Source organism: Geotrypetes seraphini, chromosome 3, assembly GCF_902459505.1.
Source record: "Geotrypetes seraphini chromosome 3, aGeoSer1.1, whole genome shotgun sequence".
In the NCBI taxonomy this organism is placed as follows: Eukaryota; Metazoa; Chordata; class Amphibia; order Gymnophiona; family Dermophiidae; genus Geotrypetes; species Geotrypetes seraphini.
The window spans coordinates 201478883-201496148 of NC_047086.1; the positions used below are offsets into that span (position 1 = coordinate 201478883).

Sequence of the window (17266 nt, forward strand, 5' to 3'; positions counted from 1 at the left end):
CTTTTCTCCTTCTGTTTGGTAAAGTGCTCGAATGAGTCAATCGTCCAAGTAAGGCACACTTGCCAACCTGCTCTGTGGAGATGAGCGGCCACTATCACCATAACTTTGGTGAAAGTTTGGGGCACTGTTGCCAGCCCAAAGGGAAGTGCTGAGAATTAGAAGTGATTTGCTAACATTTGAAATCTCAGGAAAATTTCTGTGTTCTGGGAAGACTGGTATGTGAAGATAAGTTTCTCTTGGCTCTACCACGGCGATGAAGGACTGGCCTCCATCCAGAACTGAGAGACTCTCAGGGACATGTTAATGTGTTTAAGATCCAGGATAGGTCTTCAGTCCTCTGAGCCTTTCATGGGCACAACAAAGTATATTGAGTATCTGCCTGTGCTTTAGTCTTCTAAAGGAACCAGTTCTATGGCTTGAATATCTACCAACCTCGGTAACATTGCCTGGACTTTTCTGGCTGGCAATCCACAAACCAGTTAGAAGGTGTGCAAACTCTATCTTGTAACCCTCTTTGATAATCTCCAGGACCCAGCAGTCAGTTATCATCTGTTCTCAGGCTTCCACAGTCTGAGAGCCGACTTATAGTCTGAGAGCAGACTTCCAATCTTCAGAGGAGCAGGTTGAGGCCTGGTATCATTGTGGCTGACACTACAGAGCGGAAATCGGAACCTTGATTCCTCTGGTTTCTGGAGAATCTCTGTCTGGAACATTGAAAGGCTCTCTGGTTAGAGGCTCTTGTGGAATACTGGCAAGAACACCATGATCCATGAAAGGAACCCCAGCTTCTTGGGGGGGTCTATTTTCTGGCAAAGATCTGCGCACGAAACCCTGCTAAGCAGTAGGTGAGGGATTAAAAGCGGGGATGGCCCCGAGCTCCAAAAATACTTGTGCAGGCTGTTCAGGGTTCAGATGGTCGGCAGGCCGGATTAAAAAACTAAACGGGCCGGATATGGCTCACAGGCAGTAATTTGCCCATGACTGGTCTAGGAAAAGGAGGGAGTAGAAGAGACTTAGGAAAAGTAAAGCCTGAGAGATGGGGGAAAGACAGTTGAAACAGACTGGTGGGATTCAGCGATAAGGATATTGGAGAAGAGGTCTGTAAGAATGGCTAGAATATATATGAAGGGAGGATAAAATAGGTGCAAAACTAAACATAAGAACATAAGAATTGCCGCTGCTGGGTCAGACCAGTGGTCCATCATGCCCAGCAGTCCGCTCACACGGAGGCCCTCTGGTCAAAGACCAGCGCCTTGACTGAGACTATCCCTATCAGCGTACGTCCTGGTTCATCAGGAACTTGTCTAACTTTGTCTTGAATCCCTGGAGAGTATTTTCCCCTATGAGACTCCAGAAGAGCGTTCCAGTTTTCCACCACTCTCTGGGTGAAGAACTTCCTTACATTTGTACGGAATCTATCCCCTTTCAACTTTAGAGAGTGCCCTCTTGCTCTCCCCACCATGGCAGAAAGATAAAAAGAAGGGGAAGTCTGGAGACAGTATAAAATATCTTGAAGGATGTGAAAAGGGGGAAAGGCAGTGGCAAGAGACTAGAGCCTAGGAGAAGATGGAGATGAATGGAAAAGGAATAAGAAAACAAATGGAGCTGAAGGAAGAGATGGATCCGAGACTGGTGAGGGGTTGAGAGGCAGAGGAAAAGTAGATGAGAGCTTGGGAAGGGATAAGTACAGGGAAAGGAAATCAGGGGCTAGGTAGTGGGTGAAAAGATAGATGGGGAAACGGGAGGCTAAGAAAAATGAATGACTAAGGTGGGCATGGTCAACTGGTAGGCAGGTAAGCTGAAAAATGAGAGTGGAGACTGGGAAGAATAATAGATGGTAAAAGGAGGGATAGAGAAATGCAAAAGAAGAAAGAGGGCTGAGGGAAGCTGAAAGAAAACAACAGAGGTGAGGGATGACATAAAGGATGGCAAGAAGGAAGAGGTACAGAGTTGGAAATGGAGGATGGGAATGCACTGCAGGTGCTAAAGCAGAAGGAGAATTGAGAAGGGATAGTTTGATGCCAAACAAGAAATGGAGAGAGCTATGGAGTGGGGTAAAGTGATATGAATGTCTAACAGGCAGCAACAGAGGGGCATTTGGGGGACTGCAGGGTTGGGACAAGAACTGAATGATTTTTTCATTTCATTTTCTTCCAGTGGAGAATAAAATGATAAGGACAGAGATATTAATTCAGGTAGTCAAGTATAGCTTTGAAAGGAAACTTTTTTTAAGCAACAAAAGTCACAGGTATTTGACTCAACTAGGTTTTTTTAACAGTTAATATAAATCAATTGTTTATTATATACCACCCCTTCCTGAGCTTGCTTTCATTTTCCATCATTTAATCAGCCCCTAGGAGTACACTAAGAGTGAATGTGAGTGTGTGTGTGTAAAAGACAACAAAAATAAGATTTTTTTCTTTGGTGAAACTTGACATTTCTCAAAAATAACAGTTATGTAAAAAGATTAGGTTCTTACCTTGCTAACATCTTTTCCAGTAACAAAGTAACATAATAAATGACAGAAGATAAGACCTGAATGGTCCATCCAGTCTGCCCAACAGTTACACTCATTATAAATTCATCTTTAAATTGAATTGCCTTTTTCTTTGATATTACTGAGTGCTAGACCTTAGAAGTCCACATGGAACTACTGGAGTTAGTGTTGAAGCGCAATACCTTGGGTTCAACTGTTGGAGTTGCCGTTGAAGCTCACTCCAACCTATCCAAACCATCACATCATTTGTGGGATACAGACCATAAAAACCCACCCAGCACCTTCCTCATGTTCTAAGATAGGTGTGTCATTCTGGACAAGTGAGTAATCTCCCCAAGGCCGTGAGCCTTTGCAGAAGAAATCTGCTTCACAGAGAGCTCTACTGTCACCTACAGTTAGTCCCCAAGCAAGCAAGAGCTCTTCTGAAATAAGGTGAAGCAGGGAAAAGTTTCCCTACAAACAAACCTGTTCTGCTCAAAGTAACATACGAACTCAGATCAAACAGCAATATACCAATAGAAGCATCAGAGGAACTCAGGTAGTATCCCTACAGATGCTACCAATACCCCCGTCTTCATGACCCAAGGGCTGATTGATAACCAAGCTACCGGCTTGGAGAAGACATTCTTAACAAGACAACAGGCAAGTATGTCCTGCTTATCCAGAATGACACACCTATCTACTGGATAAGATATTAGCAAGGTAAGAATAATCTCTTTTTCCATTGCAATAAGTGTGTCATTCTGGACAAGTAGGACGTACAAAAGCAGTCCCATTAATCTAGGGCAAGATGACTGCACTGGCACATAGTATTGAGGACCCAAAGGTGGAATCCTCCCTTGCCGCCACATCCACTCTGTAAAACTTAGAAAAATGTATGCAAAGCGAACCAAGTTGCCGCCTTACAAATCTCCACTGGAGAGACTGCCCTAGCTTCCACCCACAATGAAGCTACACTTCTAGTCGAATGCACCTTCACAGAAACAGGGCCAAGGAGGAAAGATACACAAGTCCTTTTGCTTTGCAGCCATGACTGGACCAGCATCCAGACCCACCATTTTGTTTTTCGCCATAGCCATGAGCGAACAATGGCTTGGAATGCTGTCGCTGAAAGCGTTCACTCACCTGGATTCAAGGTCTGTCTGCTGAGGAAGTTGGCTTGGACATTGGCCACTCACACTATATGTGCCGCCCAGAGTGCCTGCAGATGATGTTCCACCCATGTGAAGAGCAAGCAGGCATTTAGACATAGATGGGCCCCTCTGGCAATTGACATAGGTCACCACGGAAGTACTATCCGAAAAGACTCAGACCGCCTGGCCTTCCAGAATCTTCTGTAGTTCAGTACAGCCAGCTGAATTGTTCGGAGTTCCAGCTGGTTGATTGACCACTTCCTCTGGCTGGGCAACTAATGCCCTTGAATTGGTTAATGGCTGCAATGAGCTTCCCAGCTGAGGAGACTGGTATCTGTCATTATGACTACCCAAGATGTTATACGAAGGTTCATGCCCTTGGCAAAGAACTGAGGTGAAGTCACCAATCCAAGCTGGCCCAGGCCTCCAGCATCCAAGATAAAGACTTTTGTTACAAGTCTGTCTGTGGAGATCAGTGCAAGTAATGCTTGTTGGAGAGGATGCATATGCGCCTTTGCCCAAGAAACTACATCTGTGGCTGCCATTGAACCCAGTAATTAAAGATAATCCCATGCTGATGGAGCTAGCTTTGTCAAGAGGCACGTTATCTGAGTGCAAATCTTCTGTCTGCATACCTCTGGAATTGTGTTGGGAGACAAATAGCTCTTTCGGTAATTCACAATCCAACCTAGATCCTCCAGGACTCAGATCACTTGATCCTCCATGCGCCGACTCTCAAACAACAAGGGGGCTTGGATCAGCCAGTCGTCCAAGTAGGGATACATCTGTAGCCCCAACTTTCGCAGATGGGCTGCCACCACCTTAGTGAATGTGCGGGGAGCTGTTGCCAAGCCAAAAGGTAGAGCGAGAATTGGAAATGCAGTTCCAGAACATGAAACCTCAGGAACCTTCTGTGGTCTGGGAAAATGGGAACATTCAAGTAAGCTTCTGTCAGATCCAGAGAGGCTAGGAACTCTCCTGCAGTCACTGCCGCTATGACAGATCGAACCATCTCTACGAAAATGGAGGGCCCTGAATGCTGTATTTACATGAGTGAGATCCAGAATGGGTCACCAATCATCGGAGCCTTTCTTTGGCACAATGAAATATAAGGAATATCTGCCCGAGCCCAAATCTTTGGGTGGCACAGGCTTTATGGTCCAAATGTCTAGCAATCTTCTCACAGTGGCACTCACGTCACTTTTTTGCAGGTGCCCCGCAGAAGAATCCATAAATCAACCTGTTAGAGGCCAGGATATATTCCAGATGTAACCACTCTGGATGATTTCCAGAACCCAGTGATTGGACAAAATCTAAGCCCAGGGCTGAAGAAGTCTGAGAGTCAGCCCCCTATCCTGAGCAGGGCCGCCCCCAACCTGACGTCATTGTGACTTCTTGGCGGCAGGAACAGCATGGAATGCTGAAGACTAGTTGTGTCAGGATTTGGAAAATCTCTGCCTATAATTTTGAAAGAATCTCTGGGAAGTGGAGCTGGAATACTGCAGAGACCACCTGAAGCCATGAAAATTAGAGTGACCTGAGCCTCTAGAGGTTCTGAGTCTGCCGTCAAGCTGAGTCTTGGGTTGATGGTCTACCACACAAGTCATACGATCGGCCAGACCCTTTCTGAACAACAACTGTCCCTTAAAAGGGAGTCTGATGAGAATAACTTTAGAGGTGAAATCACCAGCCTATTGTCTGATCTGGAGCAATCTGTGGGCAGAGATTGAATAAGTTGACACTTTACTCATGACATGAATAATGTCAGAGAGCATCCATCACATAATCCACTCCAGACAAAATGAGCTGAGGTATGGGCTCCTCGTTCTCATGCTCCAGAGTACTTAACCTGGAAAGGCAGGCATGTGTTACAAAGGATGCCGCTGAGGCTATGTTGGGAGTTACGTTGGATCGGCATCTAACACTGGTTGAACATACTATCTTAGTGGTAAAAAAATGTTTTTTGCAATGTGGAAATTACGGACAATAAAAAAATATTTTTATCCAGTAGCATTTAGATTATTGGTTCAATCATTGATCTTATCCATTTTGGATTACTGTAAGATTATTTACTTGGGATCCCCTAAGAAAATTTTGAAAAGATTGAGGATAATTCAGAATACGGCTGTTAGGATGATTTTTGGTTTAAAAAAGAATGAACATGTCAGTCCATACTATCGTCTATTACATTGGCTACCATTGGAGACAAGAATTATTTTAAAATTCTCTTGTATCTGCTTTAAGCTGATATTGGGACTGTCTCCCATTTACTTTTCCCCTCATTTTGAGTCATATAGGCCACTGAGGGAAACCAGAAGTTCTCATATATTTGCTTATCCCAAGATAAATGGTTGTTGATACAAGACTTTTTCGAATAGATCTTTAGCATTTCAGGCTGGTAAATTACAATCTTGGTTAGGTGAATGTATTTATCAAGCCATGAATTATTGTTCTTTCCGTAAATTAGTTAAGACCACTGTGTTTGACAAATTTATTACTTAACATTGGGATTCTCTTGCTGACTGTAATTTGTATTCCATTTTCACTATTTGTATTTCCAAGGTATGATTATACTTTGCTGATTGTCCAGCTCTTTTTAATGTAAACCGCCTAGAACTTTTGGTAATGGCGGTATAAAAGAATAAAGTTATTATTATTATTACTTTGCCTCCCAAAGTCAACGCTTCAAAAAGCCTTTTGAGAATCATATCCACTTGTCAATCCTGAATATCTTTGAGCACTACACCGCTCTTACTCAGAAGAGATGTGCGATTAGTAACCCGTGCAACCAAGAAATCCACTTTAGGCTGAGTAAAAAGCTAGAGCCACAGAATACAGCTGAGACATGACTCTCGCAACCTTGAGGGATCCCTCAGGAGAATCCCACTGCTCTATGACTAAGACATTAATGTCTGGATGCCAGGGAAATGTAGAAGACTGAATCCTTACTCCACTCATAAGGGAGGAAGAAGTAGATGGAACTGGCCGAGAGTGAGATCCAGCAAAGCCTTGGGATCATCCCCAGGATTCAAAGTGCCAGACTGCGTGCCTGCATCCCCCAAAATGGGAAGAGCAACCTGAGACAATAAGGGGACAGTGAGAGACTCATTATCTGTGTCCCCATCAAAAAGGTCTCCCAAGCCCTGGACAGTAGTAGACTGCGAGGCAAATTCACTCAGAGGGGTCGTGCCCTCCCGTGCAGTGTCTGAAGCACAGCCCGTCCTTACCTCAGAAGGGCGGCTTTCCTGAAAAGCTTTCCACATTAAATTGATGAATTCAGGTGAAAAAACCCATAGCAGGTAGGGCAGAGTCACCTACAGATGACTCTAATTTGCTTCTCTTGGGCTCTGTGGCTTCCATACCCTTTCACATGGGACGGTCAGTCTTTAGGTCCAGAAAAGTAAAATGCCTGAACTCCTGGGCTAGCTGCCCCTTCTGCAGCCCGAGAGTGCAAGGAGAGGCTATGCAAGATGCTCCCACCTCTCCTTCACATGCAGCGCTGCACGTGACATAAGGATGCTCCTGAGGCACACAATTTGTGCATTACTGGCATGGATTAGACTCCATCCCAACAAGTTTTGAGGCAAAACGAGAAGTTTTGAAGCTACAGGAAACTTGAAAAAAGCTTGCTAAAATCCAAGATGGCGGTTATCAGGATTTTGGCACCAAAATTGTTTGAACAACAATTAAATAAAAGTCAAACTGGTGAATTTAGGATTTTGGGGGTGGGGGAACATTGGGGAACAACCGAAATCACTGAAAAACTGGATTTTCTGACACCCCCTTCACCTCATAGGCTATAAAGCACAGTTCCTTACCGTAAGAGGTGTTATCCAGGGACAGCAGACAGATATTCTCAACATGTGGGTGATGTCATCCACGGAGCCCTGTAGAGGACAGCCTCACAAGCAGACTTGCTTGTAGAACTTTCAAAGAGTTTGTGAGTGCTGCACCGCGCATGCACGAATGCCTTCCCGCCGAACGTAGGTCGTTTGTCTCCTCTGATGTACCTCAATTCAGATAGCTAGCTAAAAAGCCAATCAGGGGAGGTGGGTGGGTTGTGAGAATATCTGCCTGCTGTCTCTGGATAACAACTGTTATGGTAAATAACTGTGCTTTATCCTAGGACAAGCAGGCAGCATATTCTCACATGTGGGTGACCTCCAAGCTAACCAGAATGGGATGGTGGGAGTGTTGGCAATTTAGGAGAATAAATGTTGTAAAACTGCCTGGCCAAAATGGCCACTCCATCTGGAGAAAGTATGCTGACAATAATGAGAGGTGAATGTATGAACCGAGGACCAAGTAGCAGCCTTCCAGATTTCCTCAATAGGAGTTGATCTGAGGAAAGCTACAGACACTGCCATAGCTCTAACTTTATGGCCCGTGACTCGACCCTGAAGAGGGAGACCAGCCTGAGCAAAGCAGAAAGAGATGCAAGCAGCCATCCAATTGGAGATGGTTCGCTTGGAAACAGGATGCCCTAACTTATATGGAACGAAGGAGATAAAAAGTTGAGGAGCTGTTCTATGAGGTTGAGTGCATTGCAAGTAGAAAGCCGAAGCACATTTACAGTCCAGAGTATGAAGAGCTGTTTCTCCAGGATGAGAATGAGACTTTGGAAAAAAACACTGGAAGAACAATGGTCTGATTGAGATGAAATTCTGAAACCACGTTAGGTAAGAATTTAGGATGAGTACGGAGGACCACCTTGTCATGATGGAATACTATGAAAGGTGGATCTGCCACTAGAGCTTGGAGCTCACTGACTCGTCTAGCAGACATGAACACAATGAGGAAAAACCACTTTCTAAATGAGATATTTAAGATGAGCCGAATCTATTGGTTCAAAAGGAGGCTTCATCAATTGTGCTAGGACAACATTGAGATCCCAAACCACTGGAGGCGGTTTGAGTGGTGGTTTGACATTGAAAAGTCCTTTCATAAATCTGGAAACCACAGGATGAGCAGAGGGGTTTCCTTTCAATAGGCTGATGGAAAGCAGCAATAGCACTTAGATGGACTCTAATTGATGTGGATTGGAGGCCTGATTGAGATAAGTGCAGCAGATAATCCCAAAAAGAAGAAAAGGAGGTAGATTGTGGCACCTTGTGATGAATAGTACACCAAGCAGATAATCTAGTCCATGTCTGAGTGTAACATGCCTAGTGGATGGCTTCCTTGAAGCCTCCAGAATGTCCTGTACAAATTGAGAGAACTGTAGAGTGGCAGTTAGGTTGAGAGGTACTAATCTGTTAAGTGTAGAGACTGCAGATTGGGATGAAGCAGAGACCCTTGACTCTGTGTGAGCAGAGAGGGAAATATTGGTAGAAGTAGAGGCTCCCTGGTGCTGAGTTGAAGTAGAAGGGAGTACCATGGTTGTCTGGGCCACTGAGGAGCTAACAGAATCATGGTGGCACGCTCTGTCTTGAGTTTGACAAGAGTCTTGAGAATCAGAGGAAATGGAGGGAACACATAGAGAAACTAATTCGCCCATTCTAGAAGGAAAGCATCTGACTCAAGGCGATGAGGAGTGTATATCATGGAGCAAAGCTGAGGCAGTTTGTTGTTGTGGGGGGATGCAAAGAGGTCTATCTGATGAATTCCCCATTAAGCAAAAATGCGATTTAGAGGTGAGGAATTGAATGTCCATTCGTGAGGTTGTAGACGACTCAATTTGTCCGCCAGACAGTTTTGCTGCCCATGGATGTAGACAGCTCAGGAAGGTGTTGTGAAGGATTGTCCAATTCCAAAGCTTCAGAGCTTCTTGACAAAGAGGGAGAGAGCCTGTGCCTCCCTGCTTGTTGACAAAGTACATGGCAACTTGGTTGTCCATCCGAATGAGGACCACCTGGTCGTGAGGAAGATGTTGAAAAGCTTTGAGAGCATTGAAGATCGCTCTGAGTTCCAACAGATTTATATGACACTGATGATCCGTGCGGGACCAATGGCCTTTAGTACGGAGACCGTCGAGATGAGCCCCCCCCCCCAAGCATAGGTTGAAGAATCTGTTGTGAGAATCTTCTGATGAGGGTGTGTGCGGAAAAGCAAACTTCTGGAAAGATTGGAAGAGAACATCCACCAGTGGAGAGACTGTCTGAACAAAGGAGTCACTGTAATGTGTTGAGAAAATGGGTCGCAAACTTGCTGCCACTGAGATGCCAGGGTCTACTGAGGAATTCTGAGGTGAAGTCTGGCAAAAGGAGTTATGTGAATTGTAGAAGCCATGTGACCAAGAAGAACCATCATGTGCCTTGCCGAGATTGAGGTGAGGGAAGACATTCAGTGGCAAAGTTGAAAGAGAGGATCTTGAAGTGGTTGAGGCAGGAATGCTCTGAATTGAACAGTGTCCTGTATGGCTCCAATAAACTGCAGAGTTTGGAAAGGATGTATCTGGGACTTTGGAAAATTGATTTTGAATCCAAGACTTTGAAGGAACAGTATAGTCCGTTGGGTCGCTACAATAACCTCCTGTTGAGAGGAGGCTTTGATGAGCCAGTTGTCCAGATATGCAAAGACTTGAAAGTCCCTGCATCCGCTTGTCTGCTGCCACCGCTACCAGGCATTTTGTGAAGACCCTGGGAGATGAGTGAGCCGAAAGGAAGGACTCGGTACTGAAGATGAAGATTCACCACCTGAAATCTTAGGAATCTACGAGAGGCTGGATGAATTGGGATATGAGTATAAGCCTCTTTGAGATCCAGGGAACATAACCAATCGCCTTGATCCATTAGGGAATACAGAGTTGTAAGAGAGCGCATTCAAAACTTTTCTTTGACCAGAAATTTGTTTAGGGCTCTGAGGTCCAGGATAGGTCGCAAATCCCCCGCCTTCTTTGGGACTAGAAAATAGCGGGAATAAAAGCCCGTGTCCCGTTGGTTGAAGAGAACCTCTTCGACAGCTCGAAGGCGGAGAAGGGACTGAGCTTCCTGAAGAAGGGGAAGTTGCGACGTGTTGGAAGGATACTCTTTTGGAGGGAGATCTGGTAGAATTTGAAGAAATTGGAGCGAGTACCCCTCTCGAATGATGGTGAAAATGTAATCTGCTCCCAGTGTTGGCAAAACTGATGGAGATGACCCCCTATGACAAGGAGAGAAGTCTGATGGACAAAGGTGGACATTATGCTTAGATCCAGATTGTCAAAAAGATTGTGCAGTCTTAGCTGCAGCAGGAGTCTGGGGTTTTTGTTGACGCTGTTGCTGTGGTTGTCTTATAGGCGGAGGCCTGGAGAAGGCTGGAGTAGACTTTTGAGGGTAACGACGTGGAGGTGGCCTGTAAGGCTTGGAAGCTGGAGTTTTAGCCTTAGGTCGAACCAAAGAGGCAAATGACTGCTCATGTTCTGAGAGACGCTTGGTGGCATCCTCAATGGAGTCATCAAAAAGCTCATTACCTTGGCATGGTAAATTAGCTAGATGATCTTGTAAGTTGGGATCCATGTCCACAATGCGTAGCCAAGCCAGACGTCACATTGCCAAAACAAAAGCAGTAACCCTAGAGGACATCTCAAAGGCATCATAAGTGACTTGAAGCATGAAGTGACGTATTTGAGAGAGGGTCTGCTGAAATTGTTGAAACGCAGGCAACCGATGCTCAGTCAAATCAGGAAAGAAGTATGGCATGGTTTTAATGCAAAGGACTGGCCTGTCAGCTGCAGACCACTATCTGCTTCTTCTCCATTGCTTTGTTGGGATGTCCGAGTGCCAAGTCCATGTGGTCTGTACTGGACAGACTTGCACGGTCTGTGTCCCATATTTGATGTTTTGGTGTAGGATTGGGCTGGGGAGGGCATCAATGGGAACTCCACTAACTTGGAACATGAGGATGTTATTGGCCAGATTTTATGATAGATATCCTGAGCTTGGACGGCAACTTCAGCATTTGGAACCTAGGACAATACCAGGTGGACTTTACAGTCTATGACCCAGAAATAAAGAGACAAGTTAATTTAATCATGTATTTTTAATGGGTATAACTAATGGGCAGACTGGATCGACCATTCAGGTCTTTATCTGCCGTCATTTACTATGTTACTAAATAGAGGCAGAGCTGACCCTGAAAGCTGAAAGCTCTGAGCACCGAAATCACAGAAAAAAAAGACGAAAAAGACCAACTAAAGTAAATAAAAATGCAGAGCAGAGCAAACACACTCCTTTATGCTTGTGTACAGAAGGGAAAAACTGTAGGTGTAGAGCTGTCTGTGAAGTAGGAGGATTATAGTAAAAATCTAGAGTGGATTTCTTCTGCAAAGGCTCTTGGCCATGGGGAAATTACCTACTTGTCCAGAATGACACACCTATTGCACTAGATAAAATTTGTTCTACCTCATGAGATGTCCCAGAACAATACAGCTTCCATGTAATGACAATGCAACCATTAAATGTAACAATCAGGTTTATATTTGAGCTCCAGATTGTATTTCACCTTGAAACTAGCAGACTAACAGAAGGGTAACTGCCTATTTAACTAAAAAGGAGACTGGGTCATGAGAAAGTAAAGCGTGTGTGGAGGAATTGTTTTTTTTTTGGGGGTGTGGGGGGTGTGGAAATAAACCTAATGAAATATTCTTTCCTACCTGGACAGAGTGTTCCTCCACACACCAGTACCATCAAGCCCAAAGTATTATGAAGAGTGAAGAAAAGGATGAAGGGCTTTTTATTTTTACTTTTTTGGTTCTGCAACAAAAAGCACAGCAAAACCAAAGATAAGGTATTAGAACAGATTGTCTTAATAAACATTCTGTATTTTGATTTGATAGTTTCAAAACTCAGACTACCATATTCTTCCAAGCCTTCTCTGGAACAAATTCTAAGCAGATTTTAGCCAGAGTACTCTCGACTGTGCAGCCAGTTCATTACAGAATGAAATATGAACTTAATTTGTGTGTCTGAGCAGTACCAATCAAACTGAATTTAGAATCAGTTTACCTTAACATGGGTCCAAATTTGGTGAATTTTTGAAATGCAAAATAATTGCTCTCCTCCCCCAAAAAAACAGTACATGATTTAATTCTTTAAGTAAAAAACAATGTAATACTGTTTTCCACTTAATTTTGGAGGTTTTTGCACATTTATGGGCTTTTTTAAAAAATTGAAAATTAATTTTTCTATTTTATCAATTGTAGCTGGCTGAAAAAAAAAAAGAGAAATATGAACCATTTTGCTATTTCACCCAAAGGCAGCTAAACTTTGCATGTTTGGTATGTTATTTCCTTAACTTGATTAAGATACAAGTGTTTTACTGAAACTGCCAAAGAAAGATTAGGGGCAAGATGCACTAAAGATTCTCCAGCAGCGATTGATGCCTCTCTGCAGGCTTCCTGCTTCTAACGTTTTTTGTCAGAGATTAGGGGTGGGGGTGTCCTGTGGAGGAGGGAGTGGGCATCCCTCCTGATATATCGCTGCTGCAGGGTGGGGGGTGGCATATCCGGTGGCAGGAGGAAGTGGGCATCCCTCCTGCAATTTTTTTGCGTTCGGGGAGACAGTGGCTCGGGGGCTGTGTTTGATGAAGGGACGTTGGGGAGGGCTGCGGTGAGGACCTTTTTTTCTATGGGACAGATAGTTTGCGTGTATAACACACGCAAAATATCTGTGCCATTGAAAAAAAAAAGAAAAAACCCAGGCAGACCTGTCGGTAACAGTTACCAGCAGGTCTACTAGATCAGTCTTTTAATGATCGCTAAAACTCCATGCAAAATAGCCAAGCAATAGTGCATCAATCGATTGGCTATTTTACATGCGGTTTTAGCTAATTTGCATGGCTGGATCAGAAAATGGGCAACTGAGGGGAAAAACACGCAGTTGGCCATTTTGTGCATCAGGTCGGTAACAGCGATTGTTGCTAAAGCTGTGAAAACAGGGTTAGCGATGATCGCTGACTTTAGTGCATCCCCCAGTAGGTTCTTACCTCGATAATCTTCTTTCTTGTAAATAGGTGTGTCATTCTGGACAAGTGGATAGTGAATTTAAATCCACATGCTTTGCAGACGGCATCAGTTTTTAAGTTCTCCTCCTTCCTCATTGCAGTATGCTGCCCACTTCAATTTGTACCAAAGTAGGCGATAGCCCACATAACAGAATACAAGGAGTGGTCTGTTCTGCTCTGCAAGGAGTATATCTATTTATTTTGTTTCCTATCCCTTTCTCCCCAAAGAGCTCAGAATGGGTTATAGGTTAATATACATAATATACACTTAACAAATTGCAATTTGGTATAGTTACAAATACGTGTTTGGTTACTAAACACAATTTATGAACAATGTGACCCAATAGCAGCAGTGTAAAGCAAGCTTACATTTATGGAGTTCGTACGTTTCTAAACTTGTGACATGTTTCTCTCATTTTTTTTCACAATTACATAAATGCTCATTTCCCTTAAATCTGATGGGCCTGAAAAATTTCAGACTAGAAATTGTAATTTCTGTTTGAGACAGTACTCAGTAAGCAGGTGAGTCATATGAAGTATAGGGCGAGGTTCCAGAATGACACACCTATTTACAAGAAAAAGAGATTATGTACTTTTCCAGTAGATAGGTGAGACATTCTAGACCAGTGTATCTCAAACTGTGTGCCGAGGCACAGTAGTGTGCCTCCTGAGATTCCAAATGTGCCGCAGCACACTGAGGAGGAAGAGAGGTGCCTGCCCCTACGCCAGCTGACTTCCCTACGCGGTACAACACCAGCACTGTCCAATTCGCCGAAGGCCTGCATGTTTCACCCTTCCCTCAATGTTTCCCCAGCTTCCTTCCTGGCCTCCCGGTCTCACCTTTAAAGCTAATTACAGCAGCCTTCAGAGGATTGCTGGTAGGTAAAATGATTTTATTTTCAATTTAGTGATTGAAATGTGTCAGTTTTGAGAATTTATATCTGCTATATCCGGTGGCAGGAGGAAGTGGGCATCCCTCCTGCAATTTTTTTGCGTTCGGGGAGACAGTGGCTCGGGGGCTGTGTTTGTGTGCATATGAAAAATGAATGGAAAAAATGGCATTACAATTAGTAACATAGAAACATAGAAAGTGACGGCAGATAAGGGCCAAGGCCCATCAAGTCTGCCCACACCAATGACCCTCCCCTACCTCCCTTTGCGAAGAGATCCCACCTTTCGATCCCATTTAGCTTTAAAATCAGGCACACTGCTGGCCTCAATCACCTGCATCGGAAGACTATTCCATCGATCCACCACCCTCTCGGTGAAGAAGTATTTCCTGGTGTCGCCATGCAATGTCCCTCCCCTGATTTTCCATGGATGCCCTCGTGTTGACGTGGGTTCCTTGAAGAAGAAGATATCCTCCCCCACCTCGATACGGCGCGTGAGGTACTTGAATGTCTCGATCATGTCCCCCCTCTCCCTGCGTTCCTCTAGGGAGTAGAGCTGCAATTTATTCAGCCGTTCCTCATACGGGAGATCCCTGAGCCCCGTGACCATCCGTGTGGCCATTCGCTGGACCGATTCAAGTCTCAGCACATCTTTGCGGTAATGTGGTCTCCAGAATTGCACACAGTATTCCAGATGGGGTCTCACCATGGACCTATATAATGGCATTATGACTTCGGGCTTACGGCTAACGAAACTCCTTCGTATGCAACCCATGATTTGTCTGGCTTTAGATGAAGCTTTCTCCACCTGAGTTGCAGTCTTCATGTCCTCACTGATGATTACCCCTAAGTCTCGTTCCGCTACAGTTCTCTCTAGGATCTCACCATTAAGAGTGTAAGTCTTACATGGATTTTTGTTGCCAAGGTGCATGACCTTGCATTTTTTGGCATTGAAGTTTAGTTGCCAGGTCCTGGACCAATTCTCCAGTAGGAGGAGGTCGTGTGCCATACTATCGGTCTTAGATTTGTTGTCAGGTCCCGTTGTGTTCTTGTCCACTATATTGCATAATTTAGCGTCATCGGCGAATAACGTTAATTTACCCTGAAGCCCTTCAGCCAAGTCCCTTATGAAGATGTTGAACAAGATTGGGCCCAAGACCGAGCCCTGCGGCACTCCACTTATCACCTCTGTCGTTTCGGAGGGGGAGCCATTCACCACCACCCTCTGAAGTCTACCTCCTAGCCAGTCCCCCACCCATGTAGTCAAGGTATCTCCCAAACCTATAGAGCTCATCTTGCTCAACAACCTTCGATGTGGTACGCTATCGAATGCTTTGCTGAAATCTAAGTACACTACGTCCAGGGACTCCCCAATATCCAGCTTCCTCGTCACCCAGTCAAAGAAGCTGATCAGGTTGGATTGACAGGACCTCCCCTTTGTAAACCCATGTTGACGGGGATCTCACAGATTCCCCTCGTTAAGGACCGTATCCAATTGGTGTTTGATTAGAGTTTCCATTAGTTTGCTTACTATTGATGTGAGACTCACTGGCCTGTAGTTCGTAGCTTCCGTCCTGCTTCCTTTTTTGTGGAGTGGAATGACATTAGCCGTTTTCCAGTCTAGCGGGACTTTTCCTTTGCTAAGGGAGAGATTGAAGAGTGTTGATAGTGGTTTCGCCAAGGTGTCTCTTAACTCCCTGAGTATTCTGGGGTGTATGTTGTCTGGCCCCATAGCTTTGTGAACCTTGAGTTTGGATAATTCATTGTAGACACTACTGGGCGTAAACTCGAAGCTGCAAAACGGGTCTATCGAGCTATCCCCTGTTGGTAGCTGAGGGCCAGATCCCTGCGCCTCACGGGTGAAAACTGAGCAAAAGTATTCATTTAACAGTTTAGCCTTCTCGGAATCCGATTCTAAAGGGGATGGGATCTGGGGCAGAGCTTGAGTGGGCCCAAGGAAGTCTGTGGTTGGGGTACTCAGTTGATACTTGTTAGACTTAAGGGTACTTAGCTTGAAATAGTTGAGAAACATTGCTGTAGGCAATCAGCTGACGCCAGTGCCTTTCCTCTCCGGCCCTCTTCCCTGCTGGCACCCCCTACTGGCATCTCAAGGTCAATCTGGAGGGCCTCTGCACCTGTGCAGACGTCACCGTGATGTCATGCATATGCTTGATGTCATCACGGCGACATCTGTGTACTTCTGGGTGCCTCAAGCCATTGCCACTACCTTTAGTGTGTCCTGGCTTGAGAAATTTTGAGACACACTGTTCTAGACAACTTGAGTGTAAGTATCACCTTTCTCATCTTTAACGGCAATTATTTTTTACTTTCTTTTCTTTAAGATAATTTGCCAATAATCTTCCAGCTTTACTTGACTTTCCATAATACAAAACTTGTAGAGAAAAAAAGCATTCCTTACCATTTTGGAAGAAATCTCATTATATTTGCATTTAGCTTTTAAAAGATCCTGGAATACAGAATATTCCCATTTATCAATCAATTTTGATTCCAAAAATTTAATTTCTTGCTCCAGATTGGAAAATTGTTGTTTGACCTGCTTCCTAATATATGCCGAAAAAGAAATATTTTGATCTCTCATGGTTGCCTTAAAAGCATCCCACAAAGTTTCAATAGAGATTCCTTCAGTGGCATTAATTTGGAAATATTAATTCATTTTTATATGAAAATTTTCACAAAAATTTGGATCTGCAAGAAGTGTATTATCGAATCTCCATACAGGTCTATCATTGTTTGATCTCCTAATTTAAGTTCAACCCACACTCCTCCATGATCAGATAAAATAATTGGGTCTATGGAGGCTTGTG

At 44.2% G+C, this 17266-nt stretch overlaps 1 protein-coding gene across 6 annotated transcripts in view; it reads right to left on the bottom strand.

The window, feature by feature from the left end:
* Positions 1 to 17266, bottom strand: part of SENP1 (SUMO specific peptidase 1) — a 311959-nt gene that overhangs the window by 80246 nt on the left and 214447 nt on the right. The window contains exon 16 of one of the 6 annotated variants that reach the window (XM_033935402.1): positions 12203 to 12302. The exons of the other annotated variants lie outside the window; for them this stretch is intronic. Coding sequence (XP_033791293.1) covers positions 12203 to 12302 — 100 coding nt within the window. The remainder of the gene's footprint in view (positions 1 to 12202; positions 12303 to 17266) is intronic. 6 annotated transcript variants of the gene reach the window in all.